Below are 27,677 nucleotides of genomic sequence, written 5' to 3' on the forward strand. Positions count from 1 at the left end.
TAAAAAAAAAATGATATATATATATATATATATATATATATATATATATATATGTTTCAAAGTCCATTGTCTATCACTGTTTCCTCTCCTCTTCCTACTCTGGAAGGAGGAGAGGAAATATTATTTGTTTGATTAGAGTATACTGTCCAGATTAGAGTCTATGGGTGATATAAAGTGAATCCTTGCACACCACACAGAGCTTTCTTTTCCCTGAAAGGTGAATAGTATCTAGACTGCCTATAAGATTTTTGAAGTGGACCTTTTCTCTAAATAGTCTGCTTCTTACACTAACACTATAGTGATGCAAATGAGAACAGTCTGTTTTGTGGTAGTTTTAACTTTTTCTTTTGTATCTTTATCTTCTTTTGAATGTTTCTAACCTTTTCTTTTCTTTTGAATCTTTATCTTTCTATCTAGGAACTTACTTGTAGTTTTTTTTTGTCTTTACCACTGAATTCAAGAATTTTATCAGAATATGCCTAGGTTTGTGCCTTTTCTCATCGATCTTGCCTGGAACACAGTGAACTCATTCAATCTTCAGTCTTTTTCAATCTTTTTTTGGCTCAGGGAATTTTTCTTCTATTACTTATTCCTCCTTCTAAAATTCTTGTTATCTGCATTTTTGGTTTCCTGGATCTACCCTCCAAGTCCTTCGACTTTCATGAGTTCCCATTCCAACTCTTAGTATTTTTGTTCTAAGCTTTGAAATTGTTATTTTACTTGAACTGAGTTTTAAAAAAAGAGGGCAGCAGAGATGTGCTCAAACTGCCATTTTCCCAGAATCATTTCAAATGGCGTTGTTTAGATGCTATCTTATCACTCAAGTATAAAATAGTTTCTACGTGCTCACTCAAAAGACAATTACTTTAAATTAATATTTTTAAAGCCCAAACAGCTATTTGTTGAGAAGTTACTAGACTGAAAGCTCCTTGAGAGCAGGGTATCTGCCTTCTATGTATCTCTCACCCTCTCAATAGATCTTGTAAATAAATGTGCTCAATACATCTTTACTGATATACTGATATGTTTAGCACCTTACAAGTTCCCAAAGGTAGAAGACCTTGTCATTACACTCACAAAATCTAAAGTCTAACTGAGGAGGCAAAAACAACATAAACAAAACAAATAAACAGCTGTCAGTTAAGTGTTAAACTGTCACTGAATACAACAATAGCTTAAAAATAGAAGAGATTAATAAGGACTAAAGTAGTCAGTTGGTTTCATGATGAAAGGACATCAACCAGGCCGTGAAACCACAGGTAAATTTTACTAGGAGAAAAGGTAGTCCTGACAAAGAAAATAGTCGCTGCAAAGGCATAGAGATGAGAATGAGCCAGTCAGGAAAAAGAGTGAGGAAACCAGTCTGACTGTAATAGAAGAGTCTGTCAGATACTACTAAGGAAATAAGAATAGATAAGGAGGCTGATGAAAAGAGTCTAGATTCATTCACTGGCTGAATAAGTACTGAAAAGCACTTATGCTGAAGGATGCTGTGTGCTGTCCTCAAGCAGCTTACAAAGGGAGATGAGAATATTTATGCAAATGATCATATAATAGCTTTAAGGTCATTTGAAAAATAACTATAATATAGGAGTAACATTAGAGATTAGAGCTCAGAGAACCAACAAATGAGGAAGTTGTCTTTTCTTTTAACAGGAAGTTCTCTTCTAGGACTTCCCTTGGTCTCCTTGAAGAAAACGATAAGCAAAGAACCATGGGAGGAAAACTCACAAATGCTTCTGCTACACATTCAATTTAAAAATGAAAGTTTCTCCAAACCAGAAAGGAAGTCCAATAAAGTAAGAATAACAACTCTTGGGACTTCCCTAGCGCTCCAGTGGTTAAAACTCTGCATTTCCACTGCAGGGGGCTACACATTCAATTTAAAAATGAAAGTTTCTCCAAACCAGAAAGGAAGTCCAATAAAGTAAGAATAACAACTCTTGGGACTTCCCTAGCGGTCCAGTGGTTAAAACTCTGCATTTCCACTGCAGGGGGCGCGGGTTCAATCCCCAGTCAGGGAACTAAGATCCCGCATGCCATGCAGCGCAGCCAAAAAAAAAGAATGACAACTCTTTACAATTTTAAGACAGGAAAAAATTGTAACTATGTATGATGACAGATGTTAATGAGATTTATTGAGGTGATCATTTCCCAACATATAGAAATATCAAATCATTATGTCATACTCTGGAAACTAATATAACGTTGTATGTCAATTATACCTTGATTAAAAAAAAAAAATTAAGACAGCCTGCTTGCCTCAGTCACAGATTTACTATGCAAGAAACTATCAGAAACTTCTCACAGTTCCTGCTGGGTTCATTTTCATTTTTTATTTTTTATATTTTTGGCTGTGTTGGGTCTTCGCTGCCACATGTGGGCTTTTCTCTGGTTGCGCCAAGCAGGGGTTACTCTTCGTTGCGGGCGAGGGCTTCTCATTGCGGTCACTCCTCTTGTTGCAGAGCATGGGCTCTAGGCGCACGGGCTTCAGTAGTTGTGGCACGTGGGCTCAGTAGTTGTGGCTCACGGGCTTAGTTGCTCCGCGGCACGTGGGATCTTCCCGGACCAGGGCTCGAACCTGTGTGCCCTGCATTGGCAGGCTAATTCTCAACCACTGCGCCACAAGGGAAGCCCCTGGGTTCATTTTTAAAAAGGAGATTCAGGGCTTCCCTGGTGGCGCAGTGGTTAAGAGTCCGCCTGCCGATGCAGGGGACGCGGGTTCATGCCCCGGTCCAGGAAGATCCCACATGCTGCGGAGCGGCTGGGCCCGTGAGCCATGGCCGCTGAGCCTGCGCGTCCGGAACCTGTGCTCCGCAACGGGAGAGGCCACAACAGTGAGAGGCCCGCGTACCGAAAAAAAAAAAAAAAAAAAAGGAGATTCAGTGACAAGACTGGCCAGCACTGTAATGCATTCATGCCTGACCTGAATTAAAACCCAGAAGGTTCCAGTTTATGAATAAATTGAAACATAACCCAAACATAACCTTGAAACAAGGTCCTTAAAAAGAAAGAAAAAAATCCTACAGCTGCTTTAGTTTACCCCTAAAAGCAAGAGTCCTCTGGGAAAAAAAAAGGAGATATGAGAGGGCTCTTCTTTGACAAAAAATAACTCCAGAAAAATCAACTAAAGTAAATGTCATTTACAGAAATATCTACATTAATTTAAACATTAATTTTTAAATTAAACATTAAATATCTTAAGGAAAAAACAAAACAAACAAAAAACTCTTTCTGAACCAGAATGTAACCACAATACTCTATCTGTAGCCCAGAAGCTCAAGTCCAGGGCACAGTAAGGACCTTTCAAAGATGCCAGACCTGTGCATTTTCATTTAGGGCTGTCCTGTGTAGCATCCAAGATATTCTCCTTCTGGATTTTCCCCTTTCAGCTTCTCATCAACCCCATCTCAATTCAAGGAAGAAAAATCAATTTCACATCAAAATATAAGTACATAAAATTATCTCTTACTTTACAGATATGCAGTCTTAAAGGATTTTACCCAATATCTTTTGCTCTTTTTAGAAAAGAAGAAGTCACACCCTTCCAGAAGTCAAGCTGATATAAATGAAATCCTCCAAATATATGTTGGAGTGCTGGTTCTGGCAAAGCAAGGTCAAAAATAACCAACCTCACTCCAACTGCTATCCATTTCTCTTAGAATAGGATAGAACATTCCCATTCTTCTCTCTCTGGGGAGCCCTACCTCCCAAACTCCAAAGACAGAAGCTGCATCCTAAGAAAAGTGGGGCCCAATAGTTAAGATGGAAAAGAATTTTGCTGAATTACTTGAAACGTGATTCAGGGAGATGGAGGCAGTGTGGAAACACCGTGGGGTTTGGAGCCAAGTTGAGGTGGGTTCCAACCCCAGCGCACTTTACTTTCAGGCTTCACGTTCCTTAACAAGTCTCTACAGAATGGAAATGACACACCTATCTTTAGGAGTTGTCAGGATTAGAAGCACACTTCAAAGACTTGTCCAAGATCATACAGTAAGCAGCAGAAACAGTTCTAAATGATTCAAGTGTGTTCTCTCCCCTTTGCCATTCACTTCAGAACGTTACTGTTCCTGGTAGGGAAAAAGGGAAAGATCAGGTCTGTGTGAGGGCAGGAGCTGGCACACCCTTTGTTCCACTCAAGGTTCAGTTGCTTTTTGCTAGCTCAGTTCCCTCATCACCATGACAACGGCAGCAATTTATTCAGCACCTACTTACTGGTCAGGCAGGATATATAAAGTGCTAAGCACAGGGCCTGTTACATAATAAGCACTCAATAATTGATGGCTACTTATACAGAGATCTTAGCTTCTTAAGAGAGCTTAGGAAAGGCTGGCTTCTTACAGGAAATTGAGTGGAACAGAAGTTAAAGAGACAGAAAAAGGGGAAGAACATGCCAGAGTGGGCATTTCTCAGAGAAAGGCAACGTGTACAAAGGGATGGAAGTGAAAAAGCACCATGTATGTATTCAGAGAAATACAAGTCATTCGGCATGGCTAGAGAAGACAGCAAAAACATGGAAGGCGCGGGAAGCGGGGCTAAAATGGCTGGCAGGCAGGCAGGTCTTGTTACACAAAGGATGCCTGGAATTTATCCTGTGGATTGGGGAAGCCAGTGAAAATTTTTCAACAGGGAAAAGGACACAATTAGACCTGTGTTTCAGAATGACCATTCCATCACAGAATAGAGAACGATGAACTGAAGAGAGAAGAGACTGAAGGCAGGCAGACGAGTTAGGAGACTACTGTAATGGTCTCAGCAAAAGATGGTAAGAGCTTAAACAAAGGCTGAAACAATGGGAATGGAGGGGAGGAAGCAGAATCAACAGAACTTGGTGACCCATCAGAAGTTAAGGATGACCCCCAAGTATTTGCGGAGCAGAAACAAGGAGTACAGTTTTGGACCTACTAAGTTACAGTTGTCTGGGGAGAATAAATGGGATGTCTGGAGCAGAGAGGAGTCAGGGCTAGAGATACAGACTAGGGAGTCATCTCCCAGCCTTGACAGCCGAGGCCCTGGGCATAGATGAGATCAGTCAGCAAGTGTCTGTGAAGTGAGATGAAGGCTAATGACAGATACCAGGAACACCCACACCAGGAGGAAGAAAGAGAAAAAGAAGCCCAAAGGAGAGGAGAAGGAATAGGCAGGGAGCTGGAAGGAAATTATACCATAAAAGCTAAGGAAGGAGGGAGTTTTATAAAGATATTGGTCCACAGCATCCAATGCTGCAGAGAAAGATGTGGGTACTTTTCAGTCTAAAATCAGAAGTCACTGGTGGCCTTGGAGACGTTTTTTTCAGAGGCTTGATGAGACAGAAGCAACGGACTGAGGAGTGAGCAAAGGTAAGAAACAAAATAAAGGAAATGTAGGCTCTACTTTCTAAGATCTATGAGAGGGAGTGAACGCTAGCACACGAAAGCAAATAGGTTCCAATACAAGATCGCGGGAGGATACTTTTCTTAAGATGGGAGAAACTTCAGCGTATCTATAGGCTGAAGGGAGGGGGCCGAGAGCCAAGTGTTAAGTGAGAGGCTAAAGATGAGAGGAAAAAACAAAGACAAAAGACTACAAGTGAATAGATGGATCAATAAAGTAAGATCCCAAGATCCCAGAAGAGGAGAAGGGATGAGGACTGAGATCATAGTCACAGGGACACACTGCAGAACAGGAGGGGACAGTTCTTCCTCTGAGGAAAGAAGGAAAGAGGATACGGGTGGGAACTGATATAGGTGAGTTTGTGAGTGTTGCGGAGGGATGCTGAGGGAGTCTGGCGTTCCTTACAGGCTAGTAAGAATGAAGAGTGGTAGTACACAGATTGGCTTCTCGCTTCACAGTCCTCTTTGAGAAACTGATGAACGCTGGAGACTCTGCTCCCCAAAAAGGCACATAAGCACTCTCACTCACAATTCTACACACGGCTTTGGAGTTTCCAGGTCCACTAAAGCCAACCCGTGTATCCAAAGATTCTGTCAGCTGTGATGCTATAAAATTCCAAAGAAATGGCCTTTCGGAAAATATTTTATTCATAGAAGAGCATCCACAAGGGAAGGCAACTTATTCATTATAAACACAAATATACGAAAACTCTTACTTAAATGTCCATGACATAGTCCAAAAAAAGTTGGACTAGACTTCACTGGTGGCGCAGTGGTTAAGAATCAGCCTGTCAATGAAGGGGACACGAGTTCGAGCCCTGGTCCGGGAAGATCCCACATGCCGCGGAGCAACTAAGCCTGTGTACCACAACTACTGAGCCTGGGCTCTAGAGCCCGCGAGCCACAACAACTGAGCCCGCACACCACAACTACTGAAGCTGCGCACCTAGAGCCCATGCTCCGCAACAAGAGAAGCCACCGCAATGAGATGCCCGCGCACCGCAACAAAGAGTAGCCCCCGCTCACCACAACTAGAGAAAGCCCGCACACAGCAGCGAAGACCCAACGCAGCCAAAAATAAATAAATAAAGACAATGAGCGACAGAGCCTTGGATTTAGCAACGCCTTTAGATAAAAATAGTATTTTTAAAAGATAAAAGATCCATCTAGAGCTGACCCTTAGGTCTAAAGATAGAGGACTGAACAAGGCTGGTGGTAAATGCAACTTAAAGGAAAAATGGATGCAAGAAAACTTTTGAACGAGGAGCCAAAAGGAGTTGTTCACGAAGGACAAATGGGGGGGAAAAGGAAGAGTCAAAAACCATGTGAAGGTTGAGCATCCACACGTGCCTTTTCATACATAGCTGGAAGATGCTTGAGGCTAAGAAACCATGCTTAAATTTCAGAGCCATTTGCCAGAGCCTACAGGCTTAGAAATGCACACATGCCAGATGTCTACGTGAAACAAACCAGCTACTCTGTGCTGCTCTAGTCAACCGCTTGCACTGACACAACACGTGCTGAACTAGGGTAGAGGGTGCCGACAGGAGCAACTGATGGAGGAGTCAAGTATTACTTGCAAAAAAGAATTACACTAATTGATTCCATTCATCACTTCACATGTAATCATATTCCGCTAAGTAACACTACATATTAAAAACAGCCAAGTCACTATGCATCCATTCACTATCAGAAACAATAAAGATTACACATACCAAGCACTTAACTACACGCACACACCACACTCAGCTGTTCTCCTACGATCTCATTTTAAACCTCCTTACAACTCTAATAAGGTTGTCCTTCATTTTTTAAGAACTGAAGAACTAAAACCAGGGAGGTTAGGCAGCCCATCCAAGGTCACAGGGCTAAGTGACAGCCAGGACTTGGACCCAAGCCCACCAGATGCCAAAACCCACGCTCCTTAAATGATCATACAACCCCACCCCTTGTGCCAAAATCAAATCCCCAAGACAGAGACTCTGCTTCAATTAAAATCTGAGGTGAACAAAAATTTATTGCATTCCTAAAAGAATACATAAAGAAATTGTTGAGCAGTTGTTTAAAGGACTTAGGAGCTTACATGGAGGTGAAATGAAAAACAATTTAAATATTTACAAAATCTATGACTGGCAAAAATGATATAAAATGTAAATGCTATAAGGTTTGGAGAAAGAGAGCTCACAGTGCTCAGGGGCAGGTTTAGAAAAAAGGTAGAAGTTCAACTAACTCTTAAAGAACTGTGAGAAATGGTGCAGACAAGCGGGAAGGAGTGTTTCAAAGACCGTTCCTGATTAATCATGAGAGAGAACCAGGAAGAACTGTAATCATTAAAATACAAATGCATGTGAAGGACGTTTTTAGCCAATCATCTGAACTTTCAACCCTGAGGTGCTAATCCTCACAAAGGCCAGGAAAGAAGGCAGCCACCAAGGGCTGGGCTGAGAGTGAAGGGTTAAAGATTTCTCTTATTCAAAAATCCAGGGGCTTCCCTGGTAGAGAAGTGGTTAAGAATCCGCCTGTCAAAGCAGGGGACACATGTTCGTGCCCTGGTCCAGGAAGATCCCACATGCCGCGGAGCAACTAAGCCCATGAGCCACAACTACTGTGTCTGCGCTCTAGAGCCCGCGAGCCACAACTACCGAGCCACGTGCCACAACTACTGAAGCCCACGCACCTAGAGCCCAAACTCTGAAACAGTTCAAGCCACCGCAATGAGAAGCCCACGCACCGCGAGGAAGACACAACGCAGCCATAAATAAATAGATAAATAAATTTATAAAAAAAAAAAATCCAGCTCAGCGTTATGGACTGTCAAACAACAAGATTAATTTTTCAAAATACATAGAACTAGGGTGTCTAAACAAGCGCTATCCTTTACAGTAAAGTGAATCATTCTTCCAGTGAAATTTGTCTGTCACTACTCTTCTGGAACTACCCTCAAAACCAGTTTACCATCATTCTAATTTTTTGACAGTTACAAATAAAACACATTTATAATCACTCTAATTTTTTCATTCACAGCTAGTTTGGACTCCAGAAGAACATCAACCAGCTTTTCTCTACTTGACACCAAGTAACCCATAAAATGAAACTCTACCCTCAAAGAATTAAAATTTGCCGCTATGAGGATTTTCAAAGGAATGTGTCACAGGCTCTGACAAGCAATTCCTAAAGATAAGCTCCAACATAAGGCGGGTATAGCCCACCAAAAATATAGATATGCAACTTTCAGAGAATAAATCACTTAGATAATGCCCGGTTTTGGTTTTTCAAAAACCCACACACCTGCCTTCCTTAATACTCCTAACACTAGGAACGACAACTGCTTAGTCATAATTTTCTGATAAAGGTGTTTCTTATGAATTAATGACTATGCTACATATTTGGGGGGAAGTGGCCCACTTTCCCATTATAAGTAAAGTAAGAAGGATTTACCAGTTTTCTAGTGGCTTAATTCCAATTGCCCACTTTGAACACGGTGAAATACAAACTCAATTCAGCATCTCCCCCTTTTCCTCTTCAACTCCCCCACCGCTGCCCAACTCCTAAAGAGGATTCACTTCAACTCCTAGGAAGCAGCTGTCTCTCTCCCCTCCACCTTCAAGGTGCACCTGTACCACTCTCTGAGGACCCTGAGATACATGATGAAACAGACAGGAGAAAGGGAGGATGTGACTGGGTTTGTTGTGTTTGTGGTCAGAGAAGTGTTCAAAAAAAGAAAGGGAGGATCCCTTCCTGTAAGCGTTATTTCATCTTAGATACCTTTCCAGTTGTCATCTTGGGACCGTTTTCAGGCACTGAAAGACTTGCACCCCTTCTAATTTGCCACAGACTGCCTTCTTTCCTTCACACTTATGACAACTTCACGAGCTAAATCACAGCCCTCTCTACCAGCATCCAGTTTTGTATTTAAGGTTCTCTGCTGTTCCTTTTTCACAACAACAAAGCAGACAGCTTCCTCTTTTCTTAGAAGGCAGTTTCTGTACAGAACCCTCATGGACTGTTTTGTCTCATGGACTGTTTTGTTGGTATTTTTAAGTGATTTCCCTACCGGACTCAGAGCTCCTTGAAAGCTAACACAGTACCATACTCACCTCTGTATCCCTAGCACATAGTAAGCAGAGAATAAATGTCTGCTGAATCAAGTGAAAGATAGATTTAAAAGAGATTTCAGAAAGAGAATCAACAAGACTCTTTGGAATTATGGCATACAACTGTTTCGTAGCATTTGCTTAGAGTAAAAATTAGAGTTAATAAATAGCTTGTGCAATAACCGTAAAGATATTTAAATCATTCGATGGTAACAGATGCCATAATTACATGTCAGCTGAAGATAACGCACTTATTAGTGAGCAACTTTAGACAAAATACTTAACCTTTCTGAGTCTTAGTTTTCCCTTCTGTTAAACCAAAACAACAACAAAAAACTATTAACAGGTGTTAATAACATCTGTTCTACCTAATCACAAAGTTGCAGTGAGACTCAAACGACATAATGCATAAGATCATGACACAAACACAATGAATTATCAGACAGATTTAAACAAATTCCCCTCATTAGTGTTATTTTATGTGCATACACTTGACTAAAACATATGACTCAAGTTCAGACAACAGAGCTTATTACCAAATACATAATAAATATAACAATACATGTGAATCATGAAAAAATTTTCAGTTATGGGAATACTTGCAGAAGCCTCCTGCCTATTCAATTAGTCTACAGAAAAGCTTATGATTAGGTGTCCGTTCAATTTTAAATGATTCTCTGGACAGTGCTGGGCTGTTCTTTTTGGTGCAAAAGCAGGCAGCTTTAAGCACCAAGTCCATGGTGACCTGCCTGAATGAAGCACCAGCCACAGCACTGGGTTCTGCAACGCACTCTGCGGCAAACAGCCCAGGGTGGCACAACCTGCGTTCCGGCGCAGAGCTGGCTCATCTGCGACCAGAGCCTGCAGCTGAAAATACAGGCGAGCACAAAGAAAATTCTTTAATGGCATACAGCTCAGACGATCGCTATAATTAGGACCAACTACAGCCTGAACCTACAAAAATGAATAAAATGGAGGAATGAGTGCACCAAAGCCAACAACACACAATGAACACATAGTTAAAAGCATTTTTTTTTCCCCAGAAGAAAAAAGTACTTTTGTCAGAGCAGTAACCATAGAGAAAATTTTAAACAAACAAAGGTCCCTTCAAAATATGGTACAGACATCACAAATAGCATGCTATAGATTTGGGGGTTGTTGGTGGTTTCAACTTCACTTGAATTCCTAAAAATGTCTACCTACTCCTCCAGTCTACCATCCTCTGTACCTTAAGCAAGAGAGACAGACAGATGGCCAAGATGCTGACACTGCAGGTCCGAGGTTTTTCAACTATATTTTTTCCCGTTTTCCATCGCTAAAAGAGATGAAATACAGGATAATGTAGTATAAACCTTTAAGAAACCAATTCAAACTCAGTTACACGCCAAAGCAAAACAACCCTGCATCAGAAAACAAACCAGGCACTTGTCCTTAAAAATGTTGAAGGCTTGGCAATACAGTTTGTAGGAGTTTCACACTTTCTTGAAGGAGACAAAGGTGAGCTAATCAGTGTGAGTCCTAGAAATAGTTCCTTGGAATCATCTCTAGAAACACCCAGAGAAGTAAACGATAAAAAGCTGGAAGCAGATATATCAAGAATAAAGAGCTTCCAGGATTTCCCTTTCCATGTAAAAGCTATCAACTCCTATTTTTAATCTCGTTCTGATGCAAACATCCAGCCAAACTTCTCTCCTTCTGGCTAATCAAAGATAGCTGATGTGATACTATAAAGTAACTTTTAAAAGTCTGACTTGAATGAAAGTCATCACGGATTGAATGACAATGCTTTAGTCCAGAAGAATGAGGTTTTTTGAGAGGCAGAACCAAGATAGCAATGCCCTAAACATTTCACAGAAACAAACTCACCCACCACAACTGAATCTGGGGACTGGCCAAAGAATAACTTCCCAACTGGTTAACTGAAAAAAAATATGCTGATAATTAAGTGCAAAAGAAAACAGCACCTCCCTATACATTGGGAAAACCTAACAGGGTTATTAAAAATAATTATTTCCCTCCATGCCCAACTGGCTTTATAACACTCAAATCTACTTCTGGTTTTTCATTGTAAAGGACTGCGGGGTGGGAGAGAGAATGCCTTGATAAGTAAACAAAAAGTCAGAACTCTCCTGGGAACTTATCACATTCTTCTTTTCCAACCAACAATTTTTAATCCACTTGAAAAATGCTAGCGAAGAGGGCCTTTGGCAAAGAACTCAATAAGAATATGCAACTCTGGGGACACCACCACAGTACTGACATCAAGCTTGGAGAAAATGCTGCTTTTGTCTCAGAGGCAGCCTGTGATAAAAACAGGAACTTTGTGGAGAACTGATCACAACTGCACAAGAAGCCTGATCACATGCCCACAACAGAGCAACGTTTCTCTCATTGTTGTCCAGGGACTTCTCTAATAATAGTGGCTCGACTTATTCCATTCTTTTAATTCTCAATACCAATCCAACCCTCCTTGTAACAAACCATTAACAAAAGAAAGAGGGTGCCGGCCAGGATTTGCATGTAACCGGTAGCCACCTCTCTCCTTCCCTCTTCAAAGACTGCAAAAGGTGATCAGATGCGGACAATTCAGCCCGAATACAGGCACCAGGAAAAAAAACCCTCATGACAAAGGTGTTCTAGAAGCAGCCCTGTGTGTCCCTCTCTGTGTTAATGCCACTTCTTCTGGCCTCCCTAGGACCCTCTACGGCCCACCCCGCTTCTATCTCTGTCCTGTCACTAGGGAGGCATCTCGCATTGTTAAAGAAGGAAGAAAAAATGCTGGCGGATTTCCCCTGTCTTTCTCTTTTTCTGAAGGCGGGGAAGGGGAGCTGAAACAGGCTAGGGCCCTCCCCTGGAAAAGGGTAGAGGAGGACAGGAGAAAGCTGTCAGCCACCCTGCTGGCGGCCTCACCCCCGCCCCGCCCCCACCGTGCCCCGGCGCCCGGGCAGAAGCCTGAAGCAGGAGGACACAGCTTTGTCTCGGGTTTTGGGGGGCAGGGAGCGCAGAAGCAGCCCGGGCCTGGGGAGGACCTCTCCTCCAAGCCTCTGCTCACCCCCTCCCATGGAACACAATGAATCACACGGAAACCCACTTCCCAGGGTGAGAGAGAAGGGGAGCGCCCCTTCAGAGCCCGGGCCAGATTTCCGGGACCCTCCTCCACTCTGCCCGCACGGCCACCAGGGCGCGCGGCGGGGACCTGGTCTCCCCTCGCCGCGATCCGCAGCGGCGCCCGGGCGCCCGCTCCCCCCCGGCCCGTCTCCTACCCTCCGAGAGCTCCAGCTCCAGCTCCGCCAGCTGCGCCCGCACTTCGGGCGGCAGCGCCGCCACCGCAGCCGGCGAGGGTTCCAGGCCTCGCTCCGCCATCCCGGCTCTGTCAGCCACACTCCGGAAGACAACCGAGGGGGCCGAAAGAGGGACGGACTGACGCGAGCCCACACCCCGGCTACAGGATCCGGCTCCGGCCGCCAAGCGCCGCCAGCGCCTCCGCTGCCGCCGCCGCCATGAGCAAGGGTCACGTGAGCGCGGCAGCCCCGCCCCCGGGCTGAGGATGCACCGCCTCCGAAGCCGAGTCAGGCTGAGCACTCGCGGTCTGATGGCGCCCTCTACTGGGAGACTCCTGAAACGACGAGTCCAAGCCCGCCGCCCCGATTTCTCCAACGCTAAATACGCCAACGGTGTTGATGTCCACCGGGACACGTAGCCTTTACCTTTTACGAACTCACGACCACGCAGTTTTCAGGGGCCCCAGGCCTTGCTTTTTCCAGTTCTCTTCACTTAGTAGTGTATCCCTTTGTCTTGTCACTTCTTCCGTTTCCCCCTAATTGACACCTCCGATTCATAAACATTTGAACTCAGGCCAGTTCTTTCACTGGGGCTTCCGATTGCATTTACCAGGAGCTCTTTTTTTTCTATTTCAGTTCTAGCATTTAAGACAAAGGAGGGAGAATCTGCCTCCCCCTTCCTAGACATCTAACCACTTACAGGAGAACTTCGTCTTCTTTATCTTTTTATCCTCCTTGGTGTATGACTTAATAGGTGTTCCAAAAGTATTAATATTTTAATTCATTATAAGGATCCACACATGTGTGTGTTTTTACCAGGAACTACTGGGGCAGATGCCTTAAACTGTCATTCATAGTCTTTCTTTAGTAGTATTGAATCTTTTTTTAAACGTCAAAAGTCCCCTGCAGAATTAGAGGGAATTCCAGTGTTTTTCCTTCCCTTCCATTCTGATCCAAAATTGGTCCTTTGAGAGTAAGGCCTTAGCATCTGTTCTTTAGTAGTTCCCAGACAGTATTATATCACTCATGGGCTGGAGGGGAAAAAAAAATTTTTTTTAGGTTGAGGAAAGAATTTCAGCTTAAAAAAGGAATGTAATATGGTTGACTGGGAAGTAGACTTTGAAATTTCCGTTTAACTGCAACAATGTAAGGAGAATCTATGGGAATATATGTATGTATGTCTTCTGGTTTACATGAGGACTATGGCAGTTTTTAAATTTTATTTTATCTATTAAATTATGGCTACGTTGCGTGTTCATTGCTGAGCGCAGGCTTTCTCTAGTTGCGGTGAGCGGGGTCTACTCATTGTTGCGGTGCACAGGCTTCTGGTTGCGGTGGCTTCTCTTGTTGTGGAGCTCGGGCTCTAGGCGAGTGGGCTTCAGTAGTTGTGGTGTATGGGCTCAGCAGTTGTGGCTCGTGGGCTCATGGAACACAGGCTCAGTTGTGGCGCACGGGCTTAGTTGCTCCGCGACATGTGGGATCTTCCTGGACCAGGGCTTGAACCCGTGTCCCCTGCACTGGCAGGCGGATTCTTAACCACTGCGCCACCAGGGAAGCCCTTAAATAAGAGATTTTTAAAGGAAAGAAAAAATTTATGAGGATCAGGAAAATCTGAACACTAGATATTTAGGAATTATTGTCATATTTTTACATATGGTAATGACATTGTGATTATATACTTTAAAATAGTAATTTTTAATGGGAAAACATACTCAAATATTTATGGATGAAATGGTATGCCTGAGATTTGCTTCATAATAACCCAGTGTAAGGTGGGGTGAGAAGAAGGTAGAGGTATATCTGAAGTAATATTGGCTGAGATCATAGAAGGAGTTGGGTGACGGGAATATGCAGCTTGATTATACTATTCTACTTTTGTATATATTTTTAAATTTCCATAAATAAACATTTTTTTTAAGTACAGAGAAATATTTCTGCAGGAGATCATACCTTTGTAATTGTATCTTTTTCTATTTTTTCTAATATTGCTATATATTAAGAGAATGGGTACTTTAAAACATGAATCTACAAAGCAATCTTTACTAAAAGTTTCATAATTATAACAGTTGAAAAACTGGAAATATTGTCTACCCAGAAATCCAAGAGAATCAACTAAAATACTATCATTCACTCATTCATTCATTCAAACATACTGAGTTAATGTAACATGTTAGGAACTGTCTAGGTGCTAGGAATACAGTGTTTGAAAAAGGTGTATACTCTCACGGAGCTTAGTTTAGTTCTATCAGAATTACAATTAGTTTTATGAAGTGGCTTAAGATTAGGCCAACATATAAAAATAAATAATTTCCTGTCTTACAGCAATTGGCAATTCAAAGAAAAAGCCATTCGGTCACAGCAAAACGTAAGTAGGAATAAACCTAACAAGAAATGTGTACGATTTATATGAGGAAAACTGTAAACCTAAATAATAGTTACCTATTCCCAGATGGGAAGACACAATATCATAAGGATATCAATACTCCAAAAATTAATCTATAAAAGTTAATGCAGGGCTTCCCTGGTGGCGCAGTGGTTGAGAGTCCGCCTGCCGATGCAGGGGATACAGGTTCGTGCCCCGGTCCGGGAAGATCCCACATGCCGCGGAGCAGCTGGGCCCATGAGCCATGGCCGCTGAGCCAATCAAAATATTACTGTAATTTTCTAAATCTTGACAAGCAGATTCTAAAGTTTAAATAGAAGATTAAATGCTCAAGGAAAGTCAAGAAAAATTTAAAATTTTAGAAGAGGAATTTGCCTGAGCAGATATCAAAACATACTAAAAATCAACAAGCCTCAAAACCAAAAAGTCATGAAGGAATACTGATTGTGAATAATGAAAGATAAGACAAACATGCATGTTCTTTAGTGGCAAGACTCATAATTTTTGTCGAGTTAGTTCTCCCAAAATTTCTTGTAAGTACAATGCAATATCCATAAAATCTTCAACAGAACGTTTTGGTTTTTTTTTTAACAAAATTTGTTAGGTGATTCTAAAGCTCATATTAAAGAAAAAAATTCACAAGAATGGACAAACATTCTAAATAAAAAAACCATGGAAACAATTTGTCCTTTCAAATAACAAAATATGCTAAAAAGCTACTGGAGTTAAAACAGGGTGTTATTAGTGCAGGAAGAGGATAGAAGGAATTTGATAAATACTGAAGAAACAGACTTACGCATAACTAGGAATTTCCTTTATGATAACGGTGGCACATCAAATCAAGGAGAAAAGATCAAGTATCTAACAAATTGTTTTTTAACAAATTACTATTTAGAAGAAATAAGAGTGACACTTCATAATGCACCAAAAGTAACTGAATGTGTTTAAAAGTTAAAATTTAAAGAAAAAAATTAAGGTATTAGAAGAGAGGAAAAATATTTAATAACTTCAGCATAGGCAGGGCTTTCTAAGCAAGTTGTACAGGTGAACGTTGATAGATATGGCCCCCAAAACAATTAAAATGCAAGAAACCATATACAACAGGTGTCCCCAAGCTGCCTGAACCATCCCCCCCACCCCCACCACAGTCCGTGGAAAAACTGTCTTCCACGAAACCAGTCCCTGGTGTCAAAAAAGGTTGGGGACCGCTGATATAAACGTTAACATTTTTCAAATTACAAATAAGAATGTGTTTCCAGTATATTTAACAGACAGTGAAATATCCGGAACATAAAAAAGAGCCCAGGACTTCCCTGGTGGCGCAGAGGTTAAGAATCCGCTTGTCAATGCAGGGGACACGGGTTCGTGCCCTGGTCCTGGAAGATCCCACATGCCGCGGAGCAACTAAGCCCGTGAGCCACAACTACTGAGCCTGCGCTCTAGAGCCCACGAGCCACAGCTACTGAAGCCCGCGCGCCTAGAGCCCGTGCTCTGCAACAAGAGAAGCCACTGCAATGAGAAGCCCGCGCACTGCAATGAGTAGCCCCCACTCACCGCCGCAACTAGAGAAAGCCCGCGCGCAGCAGCAAAGACCCAACACAGCCAAATATAAATAAGTAAATAAATTATAAAAAACAAACAAAAAGATTATAAAAAAAGAGCCCTACCAGTAAACAATAAAAATTGACCACCTAATGAAAAAATAAGTAACAAATAATAAATGGCTAATAAGGATACAAAAACATTTAAAAACTTACCAGCAATCAAAGAAATATAATTTTAGCAATAACAGATAAGAAGTACCTAAATGATATATAGATACTGGGTGTATCCCTTCCCTTGATGGCTGAGGATCATAAGCTACAGAATCATAAAAGCCCAAAACTCTTGAGGGTGATTTGTCCTGTTGTGTGAAAGATTTGGACACTGGGGAGGAGAATTCTTTCCTCATCTGGAAATTGCTGCAAGGACCTCGTAAACCTGTAACTGCTACTGACCAATCTTTCCTGTCACATAGAGAACGCACCTGAGGAAGAAGCCAACATACAGCTAGTGGATTGGGCATGGGAGGGAAAGGTGTGGAAAAAAGGTGAGGGAAGAGGAGAGAGAGGGATTAGATTAAGATTGATTATGCACTTGGGTCCAGCTCCATCACTGAACGTTTAAAGTAAGCCACTGGCTCCCCTCTATTTTCCAACCTATTCTCAACCCTCTATTATCAGGCCTCCACTCCTAGTCTATTGAATCAGTTTGGTAATGGTTACCAGTAGCCGTCCAACTGTCAAATCCAATGGACTCGTCATCTCACTTATGTGGCATTTATACTTTACATCTTGAAATTTTCTCCTTTAATTTCTTTAACATCTCTTTCTCCTGCTTCTCTTGTTAGAATATTTAATGCCAGTATTGTTTGGGAACTCCTTTTCCTCTGCCTTCTTTTACATTTTTAAAGTGTTTTTACTTGAAAATATTTCCAGGTATAGAGAATTATACCTATGTACCTATCTCACCATCTATTTCTGCTTCAGAACTTTAAAGACATTATAGATACATTTGAAGGCCCTATACATGCATCCCTAGTATTATTTACCTCCCTTCCTCCTTCCCAAAAGATGGTTATTTAAAAGGTATCCACCATCTTGCAGCCGGTATCATTCCCAAGTATATTATTACATTTTTATACTTTTACTAGATGTATCCATAAACACTAGTAATTTAAAAACTATAAATAAAAGGTATCAAACTCTATATGTCAATCTAACTTGCTCTTTCAATATTTCTTTTGACACGTAAGAACTGTTTCCAGTTCATTCACTTTAAGTGATATATAGTATTTCATCACAAGACATACTATAGTACTACTGACTCATCTCCTGCCTCCCTCTTAGACTTACTTTTGTGAATATATTGGGCCCACCTGGACAATCCAGGAAAACCTCATTCCAAAGCTTTAACTTAATGACACCTGCAAAATCCCCTTTGCAGTATAAATAACTTTCACAGGTTCTGGAGATTAGGATGTGGACATCTTTGTGGGAGAGATTATTCAACCTCTCATACTGTTTTAACTACTGCTCCCTTAATTCCAAACATCTTTCTCACCTGGACAATTCCCAAACTATTCACATAGCCACCAGCTTTGTGTTCTCAATTTCGAATATAACCATAATCCTCTCCTTAAGACTTTCGGTGGTTGAGCATTCCCTACAGAATCAAGTGAAGTCATTTTCTTAGCATACAATTGGTCATGATTTGACTGCAAAGTAAATTCAGCTTTTCTCTTGTCATACTCTACTGAAACCTACACTCCACCCATTCCAAACTATTATACTGAATTTGCCACATGGTCATGCCTCTTTGCCCTTCTTTACTTGCACTCTGTCAGTATGCTGTTCATTCTTCCTTCACCTACCTAGCCACATATTGTTCATGAATCCATTTGGAAGTTAATGCCTATCCCCCCAACCCCAGCAGAGCTGACCACCATTGAATGTGTATTTCTAATACCATCAAAACATTCATAACACTTCATAGTAATATTTTGGCTTATAATGCTCCACTCTAGTTATTAAGGGTAGAAATTTCATAATTTTAGCATTCTGTGCACCTAGTGTCTTGGCTTATGGTAGATATGTAAGATCAAAATGGTCATAAATGAAACAATTAAGGTCATGGAGTTAGTGTGTGGGTATTTCTAAGATTTGAATACTGATGGAAAGTGGCGTGCTACGCAAACAGCCATACATCCACAAGAAAATAAGTGGTGAGACACAATAAAAAATGTTTTTAACTTAGTAAGTTAAATCTGGAATCTTGAAGAGTATGTGCTATTACTCCCTAAATTTTTGGATGAGTAAACAAGCTGAGAGAAATAAATGATTTGCCTAAATACACCAAGATTAATAACAGAGTTGGCTATAGCTATGGGAAGACTATAATGTTACTCAGGGTTGGGGGGGATTTGATAGACATTCAAATTTTATAACCTTCTAGCCGTGTTTATGAGCGTGTTACTTCATTTCTAGGACACAGCTGGTTTGCTGAGGCATGTGTGAATTATGATTTTTAGGGATCTTCCCATAGAAAAATGGCAAGTTGATAATAAAATTTTTTTTAGCAGCGATAACAGTCACAACAAGCTTAATGCTTTTAATTCCTCTCCAATCTGACAATTTTATTGGTGAGGATTGGAAACATTAAAACTTGAGTGAACTCACATGAGAAGTGCTTAACAGTAGTTGGCATGGAGACTGTCCAGGTGGGAAGAGAGGATGATGATTAGGATGAGGGTAGCAACAATTAAGACAGAAATAGGGGTAGATATAAATTAAATAATTTTTAGCCCTATCCCTAAGTAAGCTGAAAGAAAATGTAACCTAATGAAAACCACCATAATGCTAGAGATGAACTGTCTTTTAGAATTAAAGGGAATGATTTTAGTTCAGTATTTCTTTTGCAGTTCCCCCCCCCATCTTGCCATTGTTAGGATTATCAGAAATCCTGCAAGAACAAGCATAACCATCTCAAAACCGTACCGATATCTCCCTGCCCACAAAAGGTTCTTTGCCAATGTATTCAATCATAGTGAATGCCACAAACTTCCATCCAGTTCCAAAGTCACAAATTCATGAGTCATTTTCTATGCCTTCCTCTCACCCTCTGTATCTAACCCATTCACATCTTTTTCCCAAATGTTTCTCAAATCTACCACTTTGCTCCAACTGTATCATCACCAGGTAAAATCTAACTCGTCTCATCTGTTCTCCATAATGCACAAATTTCAAACCCAGGAGTCTGGCTCTTAACCTCTTTCTCTGTCCTCAGCTTGGAAGACGGAAAAAGGTCCCCCCCATACTGTATCTGCAGGACCCTATAATTCTTCCAATGCATCATAAAGATGTACAGGGTTGCTCCTTCATCTGGAACACTCTCCTCCGGGCTCACCTAATTAACTCCTACTCCTTCAGATATCTGTCCTCTGTTTCTCAGGAAAGCATTCATCCCTGTACCACCCCCCACTCCAACTGCATGGATTCTGCCTGGTTCTGGCTTTCACATTTACTGCTGGTCTAATTTTGCAATTACTTATGATTATTTCATGCTAAGCACCATAAGGGTAGGAATCCAATCTATTTTTTGCTGTCTAGCACAATGCCTGGAACACAGCATGCAATACATACTGGCTAAACAAATACCCCACCCATCACGATTAGGTCCAATGCTAAGTAAATACCCTCAGTTTTGACATGTCGAGGTCATAGTTATTTGTATAGGCAGAATCTGGAATGCAAAATAGCAAAATTAGAACTTAGATGCATCATTCAAAATAAATATAAAACATACGTTAAAGATAGATAACAGCCTACATAAGGTTATAGGGAGGCTGGAGTTCTATGGTTCATTAAGTCTGATACAGCAGGTATGCAGAGGAAACAGGAGAGAAGTACAGCAGCTTCAAAGATTTGCATAACAGCTACCAAGAATGAATTTAAAAGAGAACATTTAGGAAGCTTGTTCCTTCCCACAACACCAGAAGAAAATGGAGCATTATGAAGAAAGTGAAAACATCTCAATTCCTTTAAACCTTCACACAAACTAAAGACACCCTTGATAGTTTTCACTCCAGAGATTTTTAAGGAAATTCAGTCCTCTAGTAGTGTTAAACTTTTTATAAAAACTTCCAGGCATAAAACTGAAATTTAAACTTGGAGACATACTTCGGTTAACATTTTCTAACAAGGCATAAATATATAAAGTATCTCAGTGATATGACTCTTGATAAATCCATTCATTTTTAATACAACTCAAAAGCCTACATAACTGGGGCTTCCCTGGTGGCGCAGTGGTTGGGAGTCCACCTGCCAATGCAGGGGACGCGGGTTCGCGCCCGGGTCCAGGAAGATCCCACATGCTGCGGAGCGGCTGGGCCCGTGAGCCATGGCCGCTGAGCCTGTGCTCCACAACAGGAGAGGCCACAACAGTGAGAGGCCCGCGTACCGCAAAAAAAAAAAAGCCTACATAACTAAGTTTATCAATTGGTCATTAGTCCACCTAAAATAATACACAATTACAGTGTGTTCCTGATATGGTCAAGAAGAAATTTAAGTTATGCACCTCCTCTCCTGGCCAAATAAACTCACTAACACACTGATAGAAAGCCCTAAGGCTTTGTTAGCATGTTTCCCCTGTAAACCTGTTATTACTGGGATGATTTTGCTGGTATCAGCTGTCTTCATTAAGATAAATGTTCATTAGCAAAATAAAGGTTTTAGCTGTTGAAAGGGCAATGCTACGGAAGTCATCATCAAAGTGAATGTTCACATTAAATGTTACCTTTATATGTATTATTTATAAACACACTCATAACACGTAACTTGTGGAATAAACATTTCTGAATATATGAGAATTAGAAAATCTAATTTGAAATTGGCCTATATTTTAAAAGGCCTAGATTTCTACTATTCAAGAATAAACTGTGGCATAACAGCTATGTAACATTTCAGGGTTTTTTAGCAATGCTATATTCAATAAAAGTTGAGCTGTCACATTAATTTCCAGATACCAGTTGTTAAAAAAAGCCAGAGATTGCTCCGCTTTTCCATTTTTGCCGTTATCATAGTTTAAAAAAAGATTAAAAGACTTATTTAAATTTCTCAGTAAACCTTCCCTTAAAAACCTCCCCCAAACCCTTTAGCTCTAGGGTTTGCAATCAAAGATGTGGTTGAAAAGGTAAAGGTAACCAAGGGGCTTTCTCTTGGAAACAGAAGTTTAAAGACCCAGAATTTACACACTCAAATCAGGCCATAATCTGACCCACAAAGGCAAACCCTTAAGCTGCACATTGCCCTGTGATTTTTCTCCCCTTCAATAACTGCTTCTGACACTAAAAGAATTTAAGAAAACCCCAGAATCACAGAGCTGAATCTTCTAGCTCTCTACCCTCACTGTGCAGATGAAATATCACACAATCCATACCCCACTCCCAAAAACAAAACAATAGCTGAAACCAGAATAGAACTGGAGAGTGGGCAACATAAAAACTAATCAGGAAGTAAATACAAGTAGCCATTAGAGATAAGCCACCTGGAGAAAAGGAAACCAGTCCTGCTTTTTAATAATTTTATTTTTTCTAATTTTGTGTTAATTTCCCATAGCACCTTGGCAATGTTGAAAATACAAATACAAGGCTGTACTCATTTTAACATAATGTACATGAGCATGTGTCACACCATTGACGGGGGGCGGGGAGCAGTTTTGACAACAAGAACAAACCTAAGCAATGGACAAGAGAAGCCAGATAACTGGTTCTGACTCCCAAACCCTAACACTTAAGAGATATCACTCACACCTGAATCAGGCAAAAAACAAAACACAAAACCCAATAATGTGGATTGTTTCTTACACTAATCAGTGTTTTGTGCTTCAAAACTGAAAATAAAACCATTTCATTGTATACACAGCCTGCTGATATCTCACTTGTACTTTCAGGAACCGTCTACTCAACAATTCACAGCTTTTAAAAATAAAATTGAAACTATTTAATAATTAGGTGGAATTTAAAAAAGAATACACTCTCAACTTGAAAACAAATTCTCTTTCAATTTCTTAAAATGTCCTCAATTAATGAGGACTGAAATGTCTATGTATCTTCTTGAAATCTGACTAAATTAGCATACACCAAAAAGCCCAAAGTTAAATTAATGGCCACCAAATTGTAAGGAAATATGAAAACTTAGGAAAGAACACCATACACTGTAGTTAAGAATTTACAAAAACTCCTCTTTCGCATTTTACCTTTTCTGTAAAAACAAAACAGTACTTTTAAAATATGGTTAATATACATGGCCAACATAAATAACAGACTTAATCCCAGTGCTGCTCAACTGTATCAAAGTAAAACCAATGGACATTTAAGCCAAAAGACTAAATATTTAAGGCCATAACTAATAAAACTATAAAGTGTTCAGTAACTTTTAAATACTAGTCTCTGCTCCAGCAGATGCTAATACTCCCTCATTACACCTTCTCCAAAGCCAACCTGGTATTCAAAAAGAAAAAGGAATGTACAACAATATTCAAGATACCTTAATTTTAGAAACCAAAAATAAATAAATCTGCATGTCATCTGATCACATGCAAATTGAGCACATAAGATAAGAACAATAAAACCATATCACTGAAAGATCCTTTCTTCCAAAATCCAGTTGAAAAAAATTTAGATGGATCATTCCTTTGAATGCCAGTGTCTATATTTGCAAAAATGAAATTACTCAGATTAAAGACAGGCCTAGATACCATGAAAACCTTAATTATCTGGATAGAAAATGGAGGCAGGTTTTGCCATATCTCTATCTATATACCTTCTCTGTGAAGTGCAAGGTGATGAACTTGTGTGACTCTTGTTCTCATGCATTTAAGAAGTATGGCAGAAGATCACTGAACCATACACTCAAGATCATTTGTATCTACTTTTACCCTCTAACAACCCAAGGACACGTTAAGTCATAAGGATGAAGAGAAAAACTTGACATTTAAATTCCTCCTTCTAAAGAACCAAATAAATAGTTAAACTACAATGAATGCCCGACCCTCATCAGTTACAGAGTAATGCTGGACAAAAAAGCCATCAGTTTCACACAACTCACAGGCATCATTTAGATACAAACCTTAAATCTGATATAATAAAATAAATGCTAAATACATATTGTGAATATATATATTATATATACACACACACACACACACACACACATACACCCACACATTATTCTTCCCTATACATCCCATCAAAACGGGAACTATTAGCTGTAATGAGGCAAATTAACTGAAAAACATTATATTTAATATGAAATTTTAAAATGGTCACATCTTTAAATTTCTACTTTCAATAACACCTTCTGGGAAAAAGCAAGAACACACTTGCTTTCTTGAAAAAGAACTCTTTTCTTGTGTATCAATTAGAACATTTAGTTTTTAGAAGTTGGGTAGACTAACAGCAAGTCATACAAGGATACAAGTAATATAGGCCTATTTCTGTGACACATTGTAAAAAAAAAAAAAAAAAGTATTGTTTCATCTAAGTGCAATAATTAAGTTTATAATCCTTACCAAGCGATTTTTGTAAAATGTTTATTCTCTTAAATCCAATACATTCACAGAGTGTTAACACTTTAAACGTTTATCATTTCCACCAGCTGCAGCATTATCTAAGTAAACCAAAATAAGCACTTTTATCAGATGTAGTCAGTGATTATTAATACTTTTTTTTTTTAAAGGACCTAAACTTCCCCCAAATTTCAGCACAGGTAGTTTTATGGTATGTTTCATTTAGTAGAAAATAGTGTGTAGAAATGAATAGTTTCAAACTGCTTAAATATATCATGTTATCAATCCACCAAATCAAAAGCAATTGCCAAGCTGAATAATAAGTTACAAAGAAATGATAATTCTGGCTTGTACAGAAATGTGCGGTGTTTTCAAAGCTCTGAACAGTTACCTACTAATACAAATCTCCAAAGCTTAACTTAGAGTTGGAAGATGAGTTTCACAGTAATGTAATTTTAACCCTCATTTACATTCATTTTAATATATTACTAAGATGTTTACTCTATGTCACAATGGTGCTTTCCAGTGTTCACAATTTACAGTTTCAATTTGTACATATGTAATTCACTAACATAAGGGACAGTTATTACTATCACAAACTATCCCTAAAAAAGAAAACAAAACCCCACCTTACATAGAACTCTGAAAATGGTATGACTTAAAACAGATTAATGCAACATGGTTTTTAATTTTTTAGCCATTTTCTAAACACCAGCATGTAAACTTGCCTATTTAATGTGAGAGCTACAAATTTATTCACTGAGAAATTATATGTTAATTTTAACTATCTAACCTCAACTCAAAAATTTTGTGACTTGCTGGTTCTGTTTCTGTGAATTCCAAACTGCTTTGCTTTTTTTTTTTTGAGAAAGGGAAAGAAGGAAGGTGATAAATACATTGTAAACAGAAAAGGTTGTCCCCAAATTAAACCTTTAAAAAGAAATTTCTTTTTACATCTATACTATTTAACACTTTAAGAGTCAGCTACAATGTTTCATCTTTAACACTAACACAAATAAATTACTGTAGGGTCGGTCTGCCCTATCATTCTGGGATCTAAAGTTCTAAATACATGACCAGACGAGTAAAATACTTTAATGTTCAAGTCAGAAATTTAGAACAGTTATATGATTTGACTAGACTGAGCGAGGCAGCTAGAAACATACAATTCTGTAGGTGATTGGTTATTTTGCTTTTGGGGGTGGATAATCAAAGAACAGAGTAATGAAGAAAGTAACAAAAAAAAAGAAATCGTTTCCTATTTTAGGGGGGGGAAGAAAAATCACAGGGCAGCTTAAACCTCTGAGCTCCATTTGACCCACCCCCTCAGATATAACACAAAATTTTAATTTTTCAAATAACCCCCATTCTTTCCTTGAGTATCAAACTGATTGGTAGTCACATCCCCAAGTACAATCAGAGTTTAACAGCTTGTTGAATGAAATATTAGTAAGGTCAAAAAGACAGACTAAATTTCAAACTGGAAAAAAAAAAAATCTACTCAAGTATTACATTCAGTTTTCAAATCATTTACTAACATGACAACAGATTTGGCTTCAATCATACTTGCACACACTCACACCACAACAGTCACCCCAGCCACCGATCTGTTTTGCAACACAAGGCCATATAGGCAGAAATGGCATTCTCCAAGCCAAACTTTAAATAGATTAAAAAAAGTAATTTCTAATTTTACAGAAATGTTTCTTCAAAAAATATTTTCTCTCACTCCCTCATCTCCTATACTGAAGGATGTATAATGTGTTTTTCTCCCAAGCTAAATCTGAACCCTCAAAATTGATTCCAGGCAGAAGATCTCTGCAAATTAAAATCAAAAACAAAAATAGAAAAATTATATTTTTATATATGTATACATATATATATATATATTTATACTGATTGGAATCCTCCAGCATTTTAAAATCGCTTTAGAGATGAATTTTGGGATTCTATAGCTCACAACTCCAAAATCCATAATGATTTAAGGATGTACTTTCTCTTGTTTCCTTCCTGGCCACGCCCTCCCCTCCAAAACAGTTCAATATAGCCAGGCTCAAGTTTAATGGGAAGAGAGAGAAGTTTTTGAACAGTTTTTTTGTTTTTGTTTACTTTGGTGATCTGGGTGGCACGTATTGCTCTTTGCCATTACGTCGAGTCACTCCCTGAGGTATAGCCCTATGGCCAAACTGGCGTCTCTGTTCCCTGATTTTTCCAGCTGCTCCCCTGGGAATGGCACTGCCTCGGAAGCCAGAGTAATCCTTACTAGCCCTTGCTTCTGGCTTCTCATGTTGTTTCTCAAAGGACTTCTCAGGAGCTCCATTCTCTTCATTTTTGGTGGGAGATACTGCATTGGAGCGAAGTTCTCGCAGTGGCTGCACAAGAACTGGAGATGGCTCTTTAGGGGGCTTCTGGCACACTTCAGCATAACTTAGCTTCCGAGGTTCCTTTGAAGTAAAGATAAGAAACAAAAACATTTATGGTACATATTCTCTAAATAATAAAGTACAGAAAGAATAGTGTTAACCACAAGAAATCAGTAAGTTATCTTGTAGGAAAGGGCATTAGGCAGTCTCTTATACACTGCTATTAAAGTGTGCAGGTACAATCTTTAAAAATAAAATTTGTTGAATATAATTAAAAAGTCTTAGCAATTTATGTATGATACAATAATTTCACTTGAGATATTTATTTGAAGGATATACAAGTCGGCAATGTTTATAATGATGCAAAAAAACCTGGAAATCTAAATGGCTAACAAGGAAGAACAGATTAAATTAATAATGGTACATCCACATGACGAAATAAAATGGTTCCATTCTCTCTTCCCTGACTACAAAGAACCCTAAGAGAGATACAAGAATCTCAGCAGAGCAGTTGGAAACCAATAATATAAACTCTTAATTACCTCATCTGAAAAGGAGAATAGGGATGCTATGAGAATGGGCTAAAGCATAAAATAAGTCTTTAGTACTGGTCCTAGCATATAGTAGGCATTTCATAAGTGGTAGGTGCTATTCTATTATTATTATCATTATTATTAAAAGACAAGATAAAATGTTCTTAACCTGGAAAAAAAAAGAGCTATACCAAAAATGCACTAGTTATATCAATGAATGAAAGACTTAAAGGTAAATTCTGTGGCTTTTTTTCCCCTGCTTTTCTGTATCTTTCAAATTATAAAAACGATTCTGGAAATTGAATAAAAATGGCAGTGGCTCCTCATGGGTTTCATAGATTTCTTAAGCATTATACAAAAAAGAATTTCAAGAGCCTCAAAGGCTCTACACCCTAGCCCCAAAAAAGGTACAGTCATCATAATGAGAAGGAAGCTTCACTTAACCACAATCTAATTGGAAATAAAGCAATCAAAAGAAACAGAATAAACAGTAATTTCTTCATTCCCTCAACAAGGCTAAAATTTCCAATTTCTTCAGAGTGACTT

At 39.6% G+C, this 27,677-nt stretch overlaps 2 protein-coding genes across 6 annotated transcripts in view; both read right to left on the reverse strand.

Moving 5' to 3' along the window:
• The window catches only part of DIP2B (DIP2 acetate--CoA ligase B (putative)), a 235,873-nt gene extending 222,918 nt beyond the window's left edge, over positions 1-12,955 (reverse strand). For all 3 annotated transcript variants that reach the window (XM_024736531.1, XM_024736532.1, XM_024736530.1), the window contains exon 1: positions 12,730-12,955. In XM_024736531.1, coding sequence (XP_024592299.1) covers positions 12,730-12,829 — 100 coding nt within the window. In that variant the 5' untranslated portion in view covers positions 12,830-12,955. The remainder of the gene's footprint in view (positions 1-12,729) is intronic.
• An 11,296-nt stretch (positions 12,956-24,251) lies between these two features.
• Positions 24,252-27,677, reverse strand: part of LARP4 (La ribonucleoprotein 4) — a 64,093-nt gene continuing 60,667 nt past the window's right edge. For 2 of the 3 annotated variants that reach the window (XM_024736854.1, XM_024736855.1), the window contains one exon: positions 25,089-26,679. In XM_024736854.1, coding sequence (XP_024592622.1) covers positions 26,341-26,679 — 339 coding nt within the window. In that variant the 3' untranslated portion in view covers positions 25,089-26,340. Of the gene's footprint in view, positions 26,680-27,677 lie in introns of all 3 variants that reach the window. The other variant, XM_024736852.1, reaches the window with a different exon arrangement.

This window comes from Neophocaena asiaeorientalis, unplaced genomic scaffold (genome assembly GCF_003031525.2).
Source record: "Neophocaena asiaeorientalis asiaeorientalis breed wild unplaced genomic scaffold, Neophocaena_asiaeorientalis_V1.1 scaffold134, whole genome shotgun sequence".
Lineage (NCBI taxonomy): Eukaryota > Metazoa > Chordata > Mammalia > Artiodactyla > Phocoenidae > Neophocaena > Neophocaena asiaeorientalis.